Source organism: Elaeis guineensis, chromosome 4 (genome assembly GCF_000442705.2).
Source record: "Elaeis guineensis isolate ETL-2024a chromosome 4, EG11, whole genome shotgun sequence".
Classification (NCBI taxonomy): domain Eukaryota; kingdom Viridiplantae; phylum Streptophyta; class Magnoliopsida; order Arecales; family Arecaceae; genus Elaeis; species Elaeis guineensis.
In genome coordinates this window covers 28440495-28460423 of record NC_025996.2, presented here as the reverse complement: position 1 = coordinate 28460423, position 19929 = coordinate 28440495, and the positions used below count along the sequence as shown (strand labels likewise).

At 37.7% G+C, this 19929-nt stretch overlaps 1 protein-coding gene across 1 annotated transcript in view; it reads right to left on the bottom strand.

Annotated features, from left to right (window-relative positions):
• Window positions 1–19929, bottom strand: part of LOC105043128 (protein PIR) — a 134552-nt gene that overhangs the window by 47416 nt on the left and 67207 nt on the right. The window contains exons 17-20 of the mRNA XM_010920544.4: window positions 14806–14882; window positions 11645–11815; window positions 7523–7599; window positions 7320–7422 (exon numbers count right to left, since the gene is read on the bottom strand). Coding sequence (XP_010918846.1) covers window positions 7320–7422; window positions 7523–7599; window positions 11645–11815; window positions 14806–14882 — 428 coding nt within the window. The remainder of the gene's footprint in view (window positions 1–7319; window positions 7423–7522; window positions 7600–11644; window positions 11816–14805; window positions 14883–19929) is intronic.

Below are 19929 nucleotides of genomic sequence, written 5' to 3'. Positions count from 1 at the left end.
ATACCGAAAGTCCGATTAATATTTGTAATTCGTTGCAGAGACTGCAGATAAGTATAAAATTTAGAGAAAGCGAGCGGTTCCTCAACATTGAAAATGGAAGCCTTGTTCCAGTTCTAGTATTAGAAACTGTGCAGCTTGTTTTCGAGTCTAATAGTGTCATGTTAAATGAGTGTCATTATTGTCCTTTTTTTTATGAATGTCGTCTCTGTGGGCCTTTTGGCCAAACTTGATTTTAAATTTTTAATAAAGGATGATTTTTGTGATATCATTGTGAATGATACTACAATTATGCGTGGATAATTAAAACATGATATATACATATTATTACAGCCTATTGATGTAATGTACACATCGAACAAATGCCCTAGGATAGATAATATCAGTGATTCCTATCTTTGGCATTGTAGGCTAGATCATGCGAACAAGAACAGAATAGACAGATTCATCAAAAAAGATGTCCTTGAAATTAATGATTGTGAATCATTACCAATCTGTGAATTCCGTCCACTTGATAAGATGACCAAATCACCTTTTAAAGAAAAAGATGAATGAGCCAGTGATGTTTTAGGTCTCATACATAGTAATGTATGTGGATCCATGAACATACCTGTCAGAGGATACTATTACTTCATTACATTTACAGACGACCTATCGAGGCATGGGTATATCTACCTTATGAAGCACAAATCCGAATCATTTGAAATGTTCAAACGATTTCGTAATAAAGTAGAAAAATAAACTGCAAAGAGTATTAAAACTCTTCGATCAAATCGAGGTGAATACCTCACCAGTGATTTTCTGACATATCTAGAGGAGAATGAAATTCTCTCTCAGTGGACCCCTCCAGGAATACCATAAAATAATGGAATGTCTGAAAGGAGGAATCGAACCCTATTGATATGGTTCGGTCTATGATGGGGTTTGCAGATCTGCAAATCTCCTTATGGGGATACGCTCTTGAAACTGCCTACCATATTCTGAATAAGATTTCGAGCAAATCTGTCGATAAAACTCCATATGAGATATAGATAGGACGTAGGCCGGTGCTCTCACACCTTCAGATTTGGGGGTGTCCAGCTTATGTCAAGCATTTAAAGACAGATAACTTGGACCAAAATCTATTAAATAGTTGTTCGTAGGATACCCAAAGAAAACTAAAGGGTACTACTACCTCGCTGAAGAACAAAAAGTATTCGTAAGCAACTGGATAGTCCTTTCGGAAAAGTTTTTTGAAAAAGAAACTAATGCCAGCAAAATTGAACTTGATGAAGTTCATGAGGTAGAAGAACCGACACGATCGAATTTGATTGAAAAATTGAATCCGGAGCCTGTAGAGGCACTATTAAAGAGATCCGATAGAATACCGCATCAATCGGATAGATACTATGATTTTTTGATCCAAAATGGTGATCCTATAGAACTAGATGAGAATGATGAGGATCCGATCACCTATATAGAAGCCATGCAAAGGCCCGACTCCCAAAAATGACTAGATGCCATAAAATCCGAGATGGAGTCCATGGAGATCAATGGTGTATGGACACTAGTTGATCCATCCGAAGGGATAAAACTCATAGGGTGCAAGTGGATTTTCAAAAAAAAAAAGAGCGGATGGAAAGATGGAGACCTATAAAGTCCGTTTAGTTGCCAAGGATTACAGTCAACGTTATGGTATTGACTATGACAAGACGTTCTCACCTGTGGCAATGCTCAAATCCATCCGGATTATGCTTGCAATAGCAGCACAGATTATGAGATCTGACAAATGAATGTCAAAACCGCTTTTCTAAACGGAAAGCTGGAAGAAGAGGTGTATATGATACAATCTGAAGGGTTCACATCTACAGACGAATCTAAACTGTGCAAACTAAATAGGTTCATCTATGCACTGAAGCAGGCATCTAAAAGTTGAAACATGCATTTTGATAAGGTGATCAAAACGTACGGCTTCGTTAAGAACAAAGAAGAGCCTTGCATCTACAAATGGACTAATAATTTTGTAGTTATCTTTCTTGTATTGTATATAAATGACATACTGTTAATAAAAAATGACATCCTAGCTTTGCAAAGTATAAAGCAATGGCTCTTATCACAATTTTCCATAAAGAATTTGAGAGAAGCATCCTATATCCTAAGGATGAAGATCTATAGAGATAAATCGAGAAGGTTGCTTGAATTGTCCCAATCCACGTACATCGATACCATGTTGAAATGATTCAACATGAAGAATTTCAAAAAAGACTCTCCTGATAGGCCATGGAATTACTCTCTCCAAGAAAAATTGTCCGACAACCCCTCAAGAGAGAGTGTACAAGTAGAATCTCATATACTTCGACAGTGAGATCTATCATGTACACCATGACGTGTATGAGACCGGATATGGCATATTCACTAGGGATAATGAGTAGATATCAATTTGATCTGAGTAAAAATCATTGAAAGGTTGTAAAGACAATCCTTAAGTATTTAAGAAATACTAAGGACCAATGACTTATCTATGGGGACACTGACTTGAAACTTCTGAGATATACTGATTTTAATTTTCAGTCAGATCATGATAATAGCAGAAGCGTGTCGAGCTACGTGTTTACCTTAAATGAAGGAGCAATTTACGAGAAGAGTTCTAAGCAACATACTTTGGCCAATTCTGTATGCGAAGCAGAATACATCGATGCATCTGATACTGCAAAGGAAGCAGTGTGGTTACGAAAGTTCATCACTGAGCTTGGAGTTACACCCTCTGTTGATGGCCCTGTTCTGTTGAATTGTGACAGCATTGGAGTCATAGCTCAAGCGAAAGAACCAAAGTCACACCAGTATACCAAGCCCATTCTGCACCGCTATCACCTTGTGCATGAGATCATGGATCGAGATGACGTTGAGCTTCAAAAGATCGACAGAAAGGAGACCATAACCGACCCCTTCACTAAAGCTCTCAGGATTAAAGAGTTCAATGATCATAAGTGGAAGATGTGTATAAGATACTACCCTGATTGGCTTTAGTTTAAGTGAAAATTGTTGAAAAATGTATCCTAAAACCAATCGTTTGGACGATTGTGCTCATTTTGTAATATGTATATGAATTATTAATCAATGAATAAAAATTATTTTGACATCTTTCATCACAAAATTACATCTTTTTTGCTAGAACTCGTGTTGTGATGAAATCCTTGGAATTATGAAGTAATCGATAAAAAAAGATTTATCATATAGTTCTTAAACGTATTCATGACCAAATGATATGTCATTAAAGGACGATGATATTTATCGAGTAAAGATCGTTGTGCATCATATGGGTTAGTTGTCCTCTTAACCAAGGAGTGCGGAGACACTGATATGGTATATAGGTGAGATGTAGAAGTACATCATCACGGAATGCTCTGCTGTCAAGAGCAGCTCATGAAGCATATGGACATAACTGTCCCTCAGATCTGAGATCACCATAGTGACTTGCAAACAACTCACTGTGCTTTGATGCCGAATTATCTGCAGTTCTAATGCAGTGACGAAAGACTACTGAATACAGTCAAGTACTTACGAAGTCTATGTATGGATCAAGATAAAATTGACCCCTCCAAATTATAGAAGCTGATGCATCTCTATATTTCAATTTAGTAAAACCTTGACCAGGATAATCTATATGATGGATTTGAAAGGTTGGAATACAATGTGGATGATCCTTCATAGTTGACAGTTTAACTCTAGATCATCCTAGAGCATTTAGGATCAAAGAGATAAATCATGCGGTAACCATATGTATAGGTTCTTGAATATTGCCTTGCGATAGTTCGACCTATCCAGACATCGGGATCCATTGCTAGATGATAACTTCGATTAGTACAGAAAACGATTTTTGTGCTACCAACTTAGTGTTCAAACATATGGAGTCACGCACAAAGTCAAGCGACGTAGGAAAGAATTGATCCAAGTCTATAAGTTTAATTTGAAAGTACATGATTTGATTAAACAAATAGATTAACTTGATTGAGAATTAAGTTATAGATCATACGGGATTAAACAGTTGACTATGTCTAGTTAGTACTAGACATGAGGTTCAGGTTCAATTTCGAAAATGAACAAGATTTGATCTTTGATCCAAGGAATCTATAAGATTAGATTTAAGTGCTAATTAATTTTAGATTAGATCTGATTTAATTAAACTTAATTGGGTTCAAAAATACAAGTTAGATTTGGTTCTAAATTCGAAATAATTTGGGATTAATAGTCTATTCGAAATTGATTCGAATCATGTTCGAATTGGATTCGAATTGATCCATATTTGGATTAGATCCTTAGAGTCCACTTTTATTGGGACTCTCTCTCCTCATGGCCGACCAAGAGATGGTGGGCTGCTGGTTGTTGCCACCCTACACGGGTGTAGGCAAGGTATGCTAAATCGATACCGTCGGCCGTATCGACCGACCGGCGGTACGATTTCGTATCGTACCGAACCGACGAAGGCAAGCGGACCCGAATTGGAAGAAGAAAAAGAGAGAGAGAGAAATAGAGAGAGGAAGAAAGAAAAAGAGGGAGGGGAAGGAGCCTGTGGGGCCGTCGGATGGCCTCCGCCTGGCTGTCGTGGCCGTCGGAGGGCGCAATCCGCGCGCGCGGTGCCGCAGGCATGAAATAGGGGCGTCGCCCCTGTTTCGCGAGTTTTTTTAAAAAAGATAGTTTTAAGTGAAGCCGACAAATAATTTGCCGGCTTCATAATTTTTGTTTTTTCTAAAAAAAATCTCTTAAGTCGGCAACTCAGTTGCCGACTTCATGAGTTTAAAACCAAAAAAAAATCGAAACAGACGACCATCTGTTTCGAAAAAGAATAAGGGGCTCCGCCCGCTAGACCGCCCTCAGGCCATCGTCGTCGGCTCGCCGGCCACCTCCGCGGCTCCGCCCGCTCGACCGTCCTCAGGCCATTGTCGTCGGCTTGCCGGCCATCGGAGGCCTCGCGACAGAGGCGCCATCCGTCCAATAGGTCCCTCCCCTCCGAACACTCTCTTTCTCACTCTCTAGAAAGTCCTATCGGGCGATACGGGGCTCGGAAGCCCTCCGACGGCCGCAGCCAGCCACCGCCGGCTCCCACCTCCCTCCCTCTCCTCTCTCTCTCTCTTTCTCACTTTTTTTCTTTTTTCCTTTCGTATCGTCGGTGTACCAAATTTATCGACCGAATCGTGCCGGTTCCCTACCAACCCGGTACGATACAGGGTGTACCAGTCGATTTGGCATGGTATGGCAAATATTGGGTGTAGGCATAGGTGCATGAGGGTGCCTAGTTAGGCGCTAATCCTTTCTCCCTTAGGACTCCTTTGATAAGTTATGGATTAATTCAAAGTCTGTTTGAATTAAGAATCCTAGTCTTATGGATCACGAAAAATCATCTATAAATAGGGAGGACCTCTAACTATCATGACATAACAATTGGATTGTGTGCCAAGGTGAGAAAGAGACAGAGAATAGGAATGAAGGACCTGTGGGCGTCCCTTTGGCGTGTTCCCTTTTGGCGTCCCACCTTCCCATGGCGTGAAGGCTTCTTGGGCGTTCCCTCTTGCGGGTGTGAGGCGTCAAAGCAGAGACTCTCTCCCCTCCCTTGTTACCTTACGAAGGTGCTTCAATCTAAGGCTTCATTCCGCTTTCCTGCGAAGTTTGACGTGTGTACGAAATAGAGGATTTGTGGATTCAGACCTACGCAAGACTTTGGATTCAGAATCTTTGGGATTTGATTCTAATTCCGCTGCATATCAGATAAAGATCTAATCTTTATTAAATTGTTATAGAAAATTTTTAGATGCATCCGAGCTATCTGCTGCGTTCTCTTAAAGAAACAGGTTTCTTTTCCTTCATCAAGGGCATGACAACTGTAGTGGTATTAGAGCAAATCCATGTTGATAATGCATCTCCTGCTGTTGGTGCTCGCTGGCAAGAGGGCTTGGATTTATGATCACTAGGGTTTGTATTAGACTTGAGTGTAGAAGGCTCAAAGCCTCAAACAATTAGAACTTTGTTTAGGATCACCAAGGCTAAACATAGGATTAGTGTAAGCAAGGTTATATCATTAGTATATCGGAATGCAATTTTCATCTTGTAAATGTTATATATATTATTAAAGTGTGTGTGTGTGTGTGTGCGCGCATGTATGTACGTACATGTATATGTTGTGTTTAGTTATTCTAGTAAATTCTTAAGGATTAAGGAAAATTATGATTCAACAATAAGACCATTAGTTGTTGTATGAAACGAAGCACTGGTATTCAGAATGCTAAGAAAGACAAATTACTAATCAATGCTACGGATTGTAGAAAATTGGGGAAATCGAGGACATAAATATGTAAGATTAAGATTTGGAATTTAAAGGTTAGAAAAAATGAAGTGAATTTAGATGTTGGAGATACCATGCATATGGATATTTTGGGACAAGGATGACTTTTGTGAAGGAACTAGTATTTGGTAGCATGAATGAATCAAAGTGGCACATTGAAAATGTAGAGGAACTAAGATGGTTCAACTTAGACAATACTTATTTAAGCATATTTAGATGAATAAATCTAGTACCATGTCGTGTACCTTATGTACCATGTTATGTACCATATGTTGGTATGGTATGGTATCATACTGTACCATCCTAGTACCTGATTCTTATGATTATCGGTATCGGTTTTGCAAATCATGATACCTCTGTTCTTCTCTAATTTCTTTGCAACATCCTAGGGTTTTGGTGATGGGTCCTATGCAGATCCCATAGCGGTCCCATGTCATGTCATGTCAACATGGGTACATTGGGTTAGGTGAAGAGTTGGGGTCCCAAACCAGCTCCTGTTTCAGGAAACTAAGGTATAAATTGTTAGTCTTCCTTTAGAATGATGTAACCAAGGAGGTCAACGTACAACTGCCATCTAGACATATGCTCCATCCCAACAATGTGGCTTGTGTGTGTCTCATAAACTGAGCCATAAATCTAGTTGACATGAATTTATATAATTAATCCAAATATCAGCATGTCAATTTAGAAATCATCATTCACACAAAGCAGGGTCAACAAATTACAAGTGCAAGGACAAAAAAGCTTCTGCACCCATGAAATTGTGGACTTCAAGTAACAATGTTAGAGAGTAATTCAGATGATACTCATATAAACAATCACTGTTTCAAAGATCTGAAAATTGATAAAACTAGGATGTAAACGAATTCAACTAGCCAAACTATAGAAAGCATTTACAAAAATATTGAAATATTTAAGGGAGCAATCAGCTGCTTATCTAATACTATCTTCTAATTATTAACTAACTTCTTTCGGAAAGTGGTTAAAGATATATATATATCCATACTTTTACTCTCCTCAACTTGAAAATCTCATCGAATCGGATAGGTTTAACAGAATATTTGTCCACATCATCACATGCTGAGAGGAATGATTGATCAAGTAATGCACTGCAGACAGAGTTGTGAAGAGTTCAAAAATAAGACAATGCCAAAATGACAAAGATCAGATAATATTAGAGTTAAAAAAAAAAAGAGGAAGAGTATATACCTTGCTGCACAGCTTTTATAGTATGAAAAAATAATCTCATTGAGCTTATAAACAAGCTGATCAAAACAAAGATCAACCTGCAAAACAAAATGGAAATTTTGTAAGGGCAAAGATGTTTCATGTGCACAATCTCAAACAAAGGTGATCGAAATCCTGGTGGCACATCCAAACAGTGCACCAGAATTTACATGTATTAGAAGATGGGCAACTTTTAATATAATTAAGAACTTAAAATATGGAACTTGCTACAAGAAGTATTTATAACATACACATCATGACTCACAACTCTTAAATAAGTCAAATTACTTGAAATTCATTCGAGCTCAATCGGGCATAACAAAGAATAAAATATGCCATACATGGGTTGAAATCTTACAAATACTGGCCTCATACCGGCCATGAGCCAGTATAATAGAGGCCAATATGCATTGGCATTGGGAGAACGAGGTCCCTGTCATGCCACACTAAGGCATCCTCATGGTGCTTGGTACATCTTATTCCTCTATTTGCACGAAGCCATATCAAGGCAACGATTTAAATCCTATGGGATAGGGCCACATCCCAGGTTTATCATGGAAGAAGATGCACCATGCCTCACCTCATCTCGACACTTGGGAGAGGGATGCCCTAGGATGCACCCCAAGTTGCGGGGACCACAATGGGATGGTCCCATCCTGACACTTGGGACAGTGCCCTGTCCCAATGTCTCACAGGATGTCCTTGTAACAAGGCATACCGTCCTTGACCAAGATCATACCATACTAGCTGGCCATCATTATTATCTTGATCCTTGAGATGTGAATTTCTGGTCAAAGGCATATGAATAATGAATAACACTGATAGTTTACTTCAATTAACAGAAGCAGTTTTTTTCCTTGGTTATTTCAATGATCTCAGCATTTGCCATGTGGATTTTTTGTCTTTCTCGTCTACAACCAAATCAAATTAATTACTAGAAACTACGTATATAAGACTCCTAATAAGGCTCAAGCTGTCCCTTCTCATTAATATTGTTAAAGTCCATCTAGATTCTAGAATTTTAATCTACAAGTACCCATGGTATTCCCACAAAAGAATAAAACATTTTTACTATGAGATACCTCCGATCATGGTCATCCAGCAAAGCCCCTCTTCTCATGTAGATTCACTACCTCTAAATCCATGAAAAAGCAGTGCATTCTCTTTTCTGAGCAAGGTCAATCCTCCACAAAACACACATCCAAACTCAAATATCATATAGAAAATTATAGTTCACAACATTAAGGCGCATACTGCACTTTTGACTATTCTTCTGAAAATGTTGACTCACCACAATATATAAATTCTTCTACACATGTTGAACACCTTGGGTCAAGACCCGTACAAGTATACAGCAGGGTAAAGCTGAGAAAAATGTATATTTCCTCCTGGACCGGTCAGACTGGAAAACCAGTAAACCGGCCTATTTGGCCTGGTTTCATAATCAGACTGGAAATGCACATAACCTATTGTAAACTGGGTTGAAGCAGACAATTTTCATAAAAATTGGAGACCAAGGGTTGGAAAACCAAGTAAACAGACCCTTGAGAAATTGAAAATTATTGCTCTAGTAGACATTCAAACACGTGATCACTTGCATACTTACAAATCTCTAAGCCACTAAGACACCATTTAACATTGTAATGTTATGATAATTTACTACTTACAGGACATTCTGTATCATTAGAGAAAGCTAGGTATTTTGAAGATTAAGACTTTTCTAGGTTCACTATACTAGCACCAGTTACTGTATGGGTACGTATTGTATGCTAGCTAGAAGACACTTTTCTCACATGAAGCCATGGTATTGCAGGAAACCCGGCAAATCGGGTTCGTGAAACTTGAAATCAGATGGAATCGGTTAGTTCCACCCGATACTAGCTACTTTAGCTATTGTGCTATACCAAACCTTGGTACTGTACTAGTATATTGCTGATATGATATGGTCAATATGTAGGAATAGCAATTGGGTCGGGTTAGTCATAAACCGATCAGATCAAATACGGGTCGGGTCAGAAAAATCCAAATCGGAATCTGACCTATTTATTAAATAGGTCCAACTTTAAAATCCGAATCTATCCTGTTTAATAAATAGGTTGTCCGACCCGATCCATTTAACCTATTTAATAAACAGGTATTAAACAATAATAAAAAATCAGTAATTAATTATAGTGATTAATCAGTGTAATTAAACAATAATTATTATTAAAGAAATTGCATCTCCATCACAGACAAAAACCTTGAAAAAATGATTAATCAATTGATGAGGGGGGGAAGGTGAACCAGTGCATGACACTCACTAGCATGGAAAGAGGTTTTCTATTGGTTGTACAGCTGCAGAGGGTGGAGAAGAGCGTCTGATCCACTGCATTGAGGCACTGCAGAAGGTGGACAAGAGCGTCCAATCCACCGTGGCGAGGCACGTCGCATCCAATTTCCACTTCCTCACCATGGATTCAATGGAGAAGAATGATCCACGATGAAACCCTAAAACAAAGGAGAGGGAGGCAGAATTGGGGAAAGAAAAATCATGGGAGAGGCTGGGGAGGGCGAGGCCAGAGGTAGGATAGCGAGGAGGAATCACCGGAGGTGGGGAGGGGGCCGACTGCTGAGCCGCATGTAAGGAGCTTGTAGAGAATGGCAGACATCACGCAGATCTCAAGGTGGGGGGAGGAGACGAGGAGTGGAGGAGGGTAACAAACTTGGCAATGAGGGCATCGCTTATTAGGGTGGAGGTCACGGCAGAGGCGGAGGACATGGTCGGGAGGCGGGAGCTAGGGTTTTAGGGAGGGAGCAGTGGATAGGAGACAAGAAGAGATGCAAATCAAGGAGTGGAGGGTGGCAAGCTTGACAGCAAGGGCATCGTCCGTCGAGGTGGAGGTTGTGCCAGAGGTGGAGGATACAGTAGGGAGGCGGGAGTTAGGATTTTAGGGAGGGGGTGGCGGATAGAAAAGAAGTGACGTGATGTGGCAATGATAGATTGGCAGGTAGGGCCATCCAAAAAAGAATATATGAGGAATCACGGTCGGGATTCAGGTGGTCTGCAGGTATTTTAACTTTTGGTTTTGAATTTTAAATGGATAATGGACAAAGCGGGCTTTAGTTTCAATAGAGCATATATTAAATAGGTATACGATCCAACCCGATCGATGTAATAAATGGGTTAAACAAGTCAGAAGATTAAAAACTGAATCCGACCCACATAATAAATAGGTTAAAGGGTCAACCCATTTGCGACCCGAATCTATTTAGCCCAAATCCAAACCTACTTAAGGTGGGTCGAACATATGTTGGATTGACAGGTCTGGTCACGTTTTGCCACCCCTATCAATATGTGCTAGTACAACAAACCATGATTCTTTCCATAAAACACAAATAATCAATTCTTTTTTTTCCTTTGGTAGAAGTGAAAAAGGAATAAAAATCATTTTGCTCTTTGGATATTTTCAAAACTTTATTGTTTATAATAAATAAAAAAATATTAATAAGCTCTACATAATTTCCTGCATTTTATATTTTTCACAAACTTTCTAAATATCTAAGAATACTCATGATTATTTTCTAACCATGCTACCATCAAAGAGTACTTTAGAATGTAGATACATGTGATTTAAGACTTTAAGTAGTACTTAGAAAACTTATCAATAGTTATGCATATTTTTCTTACATTACATCTAATTTTACTGTAACATTTGAATTTTTAGTACATTTTAATGTTGACCTAGTCTAACCAATTAACCTTGTGAAAGGATCAATGACACAAACCCTTGGCTGGGTTGATCTCCGATTTAATAATGATGTAAAATACTGGGTACATCTAATCAACTCTAATTTTTCTATGGTGGTTTAATAGCAACTTATACCATTTTGTTTTGTTTGTCAATGCCAAAACCACATATTTTGAAGTTTTCTCCAGTGGTAGATAATAAATACCTAACCCATGAAGGACATGGATTGCAACCCAAAAAGTAAAACATTCAAATAACATATGTTTCTATAAAACTACCAATTTCATGGCATAACAAACTAAAATTGGAATTACTATAAGTTGAACAATCACCAATTTAAATAGACTAAAAGAAGTGCATATTTAACTTCACATACCTCAGCTTCAATTTCATCATAAAGGAACCGCTGTTTCAGCACACTCAATGCATGCTGAGCAGAATCATTGTAGATATCAAATGGCATCAAAATACTTCCAAGAAGTCCAGCATCTTGGGACTCAATCACATGATCCACCAGCATCCAAGGAAGAGAGCATTCAATTGGAAACTATACACATAAATTTCACGCAATAGTCACTTCAAATTATCTATCAATTTGTGAAGAGCTTGCAATCAAGTAAAACACCAGAAAACATTCAAATATAAACTAGAATAGGAGATAAAAATTATATCCCAAGAGACTAAAAAAATTACAAAGGAAAGAACATATAGCATTAAATTCCAGGAACAACAAACCATGATTAGAGACCTAATAGATGACATGGACTTAAATATTGAGGTACAGATGCATAACAATTGCTGGCTTGTTAAGGCATCATACTGCCCCAAACCTATTGGTTAGGCACGGTTCAGCAATCCTTGAGTATGGTCATAGTCTACTAGGCTATTGAGTCGAATTATGATATGTTGGAATTGTTCTTATGAATATGAATATGATTAATTGAACAGACATGAAAATCCTTGACCATAAAAATTTTTTATTTAAATATAATGATTTAACTTATATGCTTAATATTAACAAGAACACTTATTTAATTTATTACTTGAATAATTTAGTTAAGATATTCATTACTTAGTACACTGTTAAGCTCATTATTTGGTCTCTTTTCTCTCTATAGATGCTTGGGGGTTTTGACTAGATGCAACAGCAGAATGTTCAGCATTGCCTAGAATCAGTATCATTTCCTTAACATAAATATTGGAAGCAATCCTTCTTTGATTTACTATTTGGAGAACATTTGATGTCAGATTCTTGTGCACAAAATTGTTGGAGGTTCATGTTAGTTTTTGATTATAAAATTTGGAATTTTAGTTGCTCTAATTTTAGTCGACTGCCTTATTTATTCTGTTATGATGCCATGAAGGATGCCTTGCATATTTGTGGGTTACTGCCCTAGGAGTATGCGGAGGTTGCAATGTCTCTGACTCATGACTTTGGGTTGGGGGGTTGACAGTATGCCTAAAGATTGAAAATGAGCAAAGTTGTCTAAATGGACCTTTTAGCAGTGGTCAGACAGAGAGATGGAAAGGGAGAACAAAAGGAAAGGTGGCTAGAGGAATTGCCCACCAATCTTATGAGGCAATCTTCAACTCTACTTGCTCTGGCGGCACATTGAGGGATGGATTAGCCACTGCTTTGAAGGACCATAGTTTCTACTTTGGAGGTTTAGAACAGTACATTAGCAGTTGGCTGATGGTGGATATCTAGAAACTGGTAATGATCCAGTTTGAAATAGCAAGGCAATGATTTTCAGATAAAATTATGAGACAATCATCAAAAGTTGGCATTAAAGCAACATACGCTTGGAGCCTGCATATTGTCTCTGTAGCCTTATTACCTTGTAGTACAATCCACAGACAGGGCACTATAAAAAATTTAAAACAATACATGTATAACATAATGTATCTACCATATAACAAATAACCATATCAACTGTCTCTGAATTTAGAAAAAAAACAAGGTCCACTCGTATCAACAGTACATAGAATACATGTTCAGCAATGTGTATACATACGTAAAACAACATTATATGCTAGAAATAAATTGCAGACAAGCTATTTTACTACTAATCACCAAGCATACTAGATGTTCATAACTATAATCAGCCAGCATACCTATATAGCCACAATGCTTTAACGACCTTTGAGCAATGCTAGATGAACACATGCCACACTGATTTGCACATTAAAATATCATCTAAGAAAACTACCATATATCACCTAATCCTTATCTTTTTTTTGTTGGGAATATAGCAACAAATCAATCAATCCAAAGGATATCCAATAGCTCCACTCCTACAATTATTTACTACATAGTAGAAGTTAAACACATCCAGCCCTAGCAAGAGGTAGAACTATTCCATGGCTTGTGCAAATAACATGATTGTCAGTCTGAACATACCCACAAATAATCTAGCTCTTCAAGTCCCCAGGTCCCCTTAACTTATGACGAATTTGGCACCTAAGTATCACTCTATGCATGCATTTATGCTCCAACATATCATATGTGAAAGGGAACAGATTTATCTACATAAACTTTTTTAATAACACATTATATAATAGAAGATTTTTTAAAAATGGCTTTTATTAATGCAGATCATACTTCAAACAAGATTTGCCGTGCCAGTACCAAACCTTGGACCGGTCGGCTGGGGGTACGGTTTCGTACACCGTCGTAGATGTTCCATGTCAGGGTTGAACTGACACAACAAAGAGGGAGAAGGCAAGAGAGGAAAAGAGAGAGGGAGAAGGGGAGGGAGAGGAGGATATAGCCTCAGGAGGCACTGGAGAGGCTGTGGGCCTCCGTTCAATCGAAACATGGGCTTCGGCCTTTGTTTCTTTTTTTATTTTAGAAGTGCCAGGTAAAGTCGGCAACAATCTTTTTTTTTTGAAAGTATCAGGTAAAGTCGGTTTCTTTTTTATTTTGAAAGTATCGAGCAAAGTCGGCCTTTCAAAATAGAAAAAATAAAGGCCAAAGCCCCTGTTTCAATCGAACAAAAGGCCACGACCTCCGCAGCGCCTCCTGAAGGCTGTTTCCTCCTTTCCATTTCCTTTCCTCTCCCTTGAGCTGTGTCAAATCCGCATGAGGCCCACCGCCCTGGCAGAAGCAACAATGGCCTCGCCGGCCCTCCGATGGCCTCCAGAGGCCGTTCCCCTCTCCCTTTCCTTCCCTCCCCTTCTGTCTCTCCCTTTTCCTCTCTTTCCTTCTCCCTCCCCTAGTTTCTCATCGGTGTCTCGTTTTGAAGGCCGGAACCATCATAATCCACTACTAGTACAATTTGGCATGCAATCAGATGATTCAGGATGGTTCAACCTTCCATGCTTCAAAATAGTTTACAAAAAAGGCATACATCGAATAGTTAATAATAACTACGATTGTATGAAGCAGCTTCAACCCATCAAATAGTTAATATGGCTGTGCAAATGTTATGCATGAAGAAATATAGACCAAATAGCCAACAAATATTGAACAGACAGCAATATAGGTATACTAGCTAAAAAAGTATAAAAGGTACCTCTATGCTTTTTCAGTCTCACCTGAATGACACGAGAAGATTCCAAATAGAATTCTCTAAACCAAAGGAAACCAACATCTGTTACTGTACCAATTGTCGCTGCAAGCACAAAAATTCGTATTAGGTGAATAATTTCCAAAAGTTAAATTGCAGTTTGTTATGCTTTCAATTTTTACCAGATTGGAATGGACTATTGACACATACTAAAGGTAAATTTTCTAATGGTGGTTATCAGCATCAAGTTTATAAGACATAAAATTAAGAGTGGAATTTGATAGGCAGTAAGGAAAAAGACATTAGCTCAAGCTGCTCAACAACTTCATCAATAATGCAAATTTCTTCAATGGTGAAAGGCAGAAAGTTTACATACCAACTAATGCATCTACCTAGGAAAAAAGTATGTGTATACCAGTCTACCTCCCAAGGGAACAACAGAGAAATCATGACAATGTTGTTTAGTTTCTAGAAATAACCTTTAACTGCATGAAATTTAACTAAGTTCTCACATCATAAGATGTCTACAACAGAACAACAATACCAGTCTCACCTGCATTCACTGGTACCTGTGCAAAAAGCAAGCAACTTTGCAGCAAGTAATGCATGGTCAACATTGGACACAATGTCATTATATATTTTCTAAGCTTGTGTATCATTTATCCAATGTTATATTGCAGATGCCAACATTTTCATTGCTCACGGTGAGAATATGCTGGCATCAACGTTTATATTGCTGGACAGTTGTATTTCGCAAATAGTTTGCATCAAGGTCTGAAAGATAGAGGATCAATAACATATCCACAATGGGTGGATATGCACATGCCGTGTCAGGATACCACCAACAAAGGCTGTTGATAGGTAGATGTAGATCTTCTCCAAACACCATTCATGTAGCCCTCTTGGCAACCAAATATTGGTTTTGGGTTTTCTTATCATATTTTCTTCGGCAAATGACATGCTTTTGTCAGAAATAACTAACAATATCGAGTTAAATGACCTAGTCAAAGTTCTATGTTTGCACTGAAGTCATTTACAAGCATAAATATCACATAACATCAAAAAACATGCAATCTGAAATACATTTAGAAGATTTATGCGTTATAATTATCAATTGGAATGAAAGTAAATAAAGAAAGAATGTGCTCATGACATCATTGGACAATAATACTACCTGTAATCAAGGTTTGCAAAACCAACTCAAACAGCCCGGTTCGGGGCATACCAAATTGAACTAAAGCAGAACCAGGTCGGTTTGATGTTTGGTATGGGGCTTGGTTCGAATTGAGCAGAACTGCACAACTCTGCTGAGTACAACTTGGTTTGAGTCGATGCCTAGCCCTCCCCATGAGTAGAAAGGGAAGAGAAAGCATCCCAATACATTTCTCCTCTCTCTCTCTCTCTCTTTTGTCTAAGTGAAAGGAAGCGTGGGAAGATGACAAGAATCAGGGGAGAAGATTCTTTTGTGGTTTTGAACCCCAATCTAAGCCCAGATCAGGTTATAATCCCCTCCCTCTTCATTCCTCTTTTTCCCTCTTTACACCTAAGCTAGGCTAAAATGCTAAAACATTGGAAAATCATGCCAAAATTTTGTATCTTGATATAATTTCATGTTATATGAAGGATCATATATGCATCGAAGGAGAAAACAACATTATATATTAATATTTAATAGTAATTTTTTGATTAAAATTATATCTTTGATTTAAAAATTAAAAAATATCAGCTTGAAAATTAAAAAAATGGTAGCAAGTTTAGGGGTGGTGGCATGTTACTTGCTGTCTTCTTTTGAAAGCAATTAGTTAGATTTGGGCATGGTTATGGCTAGCTAAAACTAAATCCAAAATCATATTCTAAAAATAAGTGGTGACTAAGGTGTACCTATGGGCTAAAAAAAATGTGTAGTACCCTGGTAGGGTTCCGCATTAATCCAAATTAAAACTAACCTTTAGGGATATCCTAATTAAATATTATTTTTAACTAAAATATGTTACAAATAAAAAAATTATTAAAAATCAATACTATGAATAGATAATTTAAAAGTATTTTCTGAAGCAATCACCCATTTTTCAACATTTAATTTATAAATTTTCAAGTATTTAATAACCTAAAAATTATTTATTTAGTTAAAAGTCATAAAAAATATGGCACTATGTATTGGTAATTTGAACATTTTCTAGGACAACATGCATAACTTTTACATTATTTTACAAACTAACACATCTATTAACTGAAACTACATTACAAAAATCACAATTCACAAACATGTTTAAAAGCATATAATATTTTTTTATTTTTTTGAAAAAGGTACAGATCCATTTTGTGAAATTCTAGGGAATGAATGAGATGGTTTATAATATGTGGTTGTCATGCGATAATATGGTCTCTAAGACCAATATGAAATAAAATAACTTTAAAATCACATCTCCTAGATCTTTAAACTTAAAAATAACCATCAATGAAAAATTGAACAATGAAAAACAACCAGTACCATTTTCATACGCTTCTACATATGAAGTGTCAGTACAGTACACTAGTAAAGTACCCAATACCAAGATCGCAAACCATACCTATAACAATTCAAATGATCACTAATCAATGATGACATATTAGGCAATAGCTTACTTATCCATAATTTGGTACCATTCTTTTAATTTTTCCAAATTTCTATAGCATGTCTTGAAGTGCAAGTACATTGCATGCACATTTTTAGAGCATTCCCCGAATTTTTGTTGGTGAATAAATTTACATTCTTTGTCTGGTGATTTAACAACCTCTTTTAAGCCTATGTACATTTTTTAATTAATCAAAAAATATTTGAAATTTATGATAGTTTCAGGCTTTGGTTTGGGTGGAACCTGAGCATGCCAAAATAACACCTATTGTAAATCAAATTTTGGTAGCATGTGCATATAACTATGTAGATTGGTGATTGGTCGATCTACCATGAAAACCTATATAGCAGCAGCTCATTATCTTCATCTCATTCCCACCAAATCTTGGAAAGCAAGCAAAAGTCACCCTTTAACCCACTTCTTGAGCGGTACCCTCACATACCTCATGGTTCAAGACCAATCTAGGGTCAATATGTGAGACCCGGCCCGATCAACGGCCCATTTCGCATGCCACGTGGGGGTCCACATGTCGCGGACCTATGGCTGTTCGCAGGGCAGCTGCGTGAAACCCCATCACGAAGAAAAAATAAAAAAAAGCAAAAACAAAACAAATCCTCCCCTATTTCGGCTCCAAATAAAACTCCTCCCTCGCTTTCTGTCTCCCACGCCCTCTCACCCTTGCACACTTTCTTTCTCTCCTCCTTTCTCACATGCTCTGTATCTCTCTCTTGCTCCCCCATCTACCTCCTCTTCTTCTTCCTTCTTTCTTCTTCTTCTTCCTCCTTCTCTTCCTCCTCTTTGCTGCTTTTCTCTTTGTTGGCATGGTTTGCTGCCCTGGTTCTTCCTCATCATCGTGAGTATACCCTAACCTCTGTTGGCATTTAATCTGATTTACATTTGGGATTTAATTATTATATGGTTTGGGATAATACGGGAAGAATGTTAAGGAAAGATTATTGCTGATTTTAGGGTGGATTGAATCTGCCAGTGATAGTCCAAAATTTTTAATTCTTTAATGATTAAGCATTTTAATCTGAAAATTTAATTGATAGTTGTCAACTTATTGCTCAACCAGTTAGCAAAATTTGAAAATTTTTGGATGCTACTTGATAGGGTAAATAAATCCCGGATTGAGGCTATTATGCAAGGAAAAGCAGTTAACCAGAAATTTAGATGTTATAATTTTAAGAAAATTCTATAGATTATTACAAGACTGTAACATGACACTGATTTCAGATTGATGTGTGTTTCAAAATTATAAGGTTCCGAGGAGTATCGGTGAAGCATTAGAAAACCTGATAGTAGATACCAAAAGGATAAGTGCATATTATTTGAAAACGTTCATTGATTCAAATGCTACCAAATCTTTGAAAATTACATCATTTGTTGCAATACTGGCCAGACTGAGCCAAGCATGAATCATAGAATTATGAATATTTCAAGTCTTAAGTATTCATGGTATTCTGCAAACTAGTTTTTTACAGGTTTATTAGAATGATTTCTAATTGATAGAATTCTAAAAAAACTTGTATGAATCTTTGGATTTCATGTTAACAAATTTAAATAAATTGATTTGGAAAATTATGTTACATATGGATTATCAAAAGTTTGTTGATTAGTCACTTTTATGAATTTTATGTGCTGATTCAGAATTTTACATATGTTACAATAAAGATTGTTTAAATTGAGTTTATGTATACATGCTGAACTCTCAGTCTACCTAGTTATGGACCCTGCCACACGGGGATTGTATGTTGGCAATTGATATGGATTGTTCCGAAACTTGGCACTATGGACTTACTCCGCAGGAGTTAAATACAGTACTCTAGACTTACTCCGCAACGATTAAATATGGTACTATGGGTCTACTCCGCAGGGGTTAAATGTGATATACTGGGCCCTACCACAGGGATTATATGTGGCCGTAGTTGTATAGACTGATAAGTGAATATAATGCTTTTGAAAGATACAATCTCATGATATTATCAGAAACTTGGAGATAATTATCTGGTTTCTATGTGGATTTTGAAATACTTTAGTTTATATATGAGTTTTTTTTGGTTTATATGGCTATATCAATATTGTAGAGATATAAGTTTGACTCTTATCTATAAATATCATATTGTCATCAATTTTTATATCAAGTGCATATTTAGCTTCAGCAACTTGATTTCCTTGATTATGTCTTAGTTACTGAGCTATTAGCTCATTTTTTTAATTCCTATGTTTCTATAGAGCCCGAATAGGACTGGAACTGGACCGGGCTGGGCCGGGCCCTACTCCAACCCGAAATAATTTTTCGGGCTTTGGGCCGAGCTTAGGCCCGATTTTTTTGAAAAAATACAGGCCCGAGCCCAACCCAAGCTCAGGCCCGAGAACGGCCCAAGCCCAATTAGGCCGGCCCGCATCCAATCGCACTTCAGCCTCTTCACGCCCAACCACCGCATCTCCTCCGCCCGTCTGCAACTCCTCCGCCTGCAGCTTCTTCGTCTCGGTCCCCCTCCCCTGACCACCCTACCTCGATGTCCATGGACGTG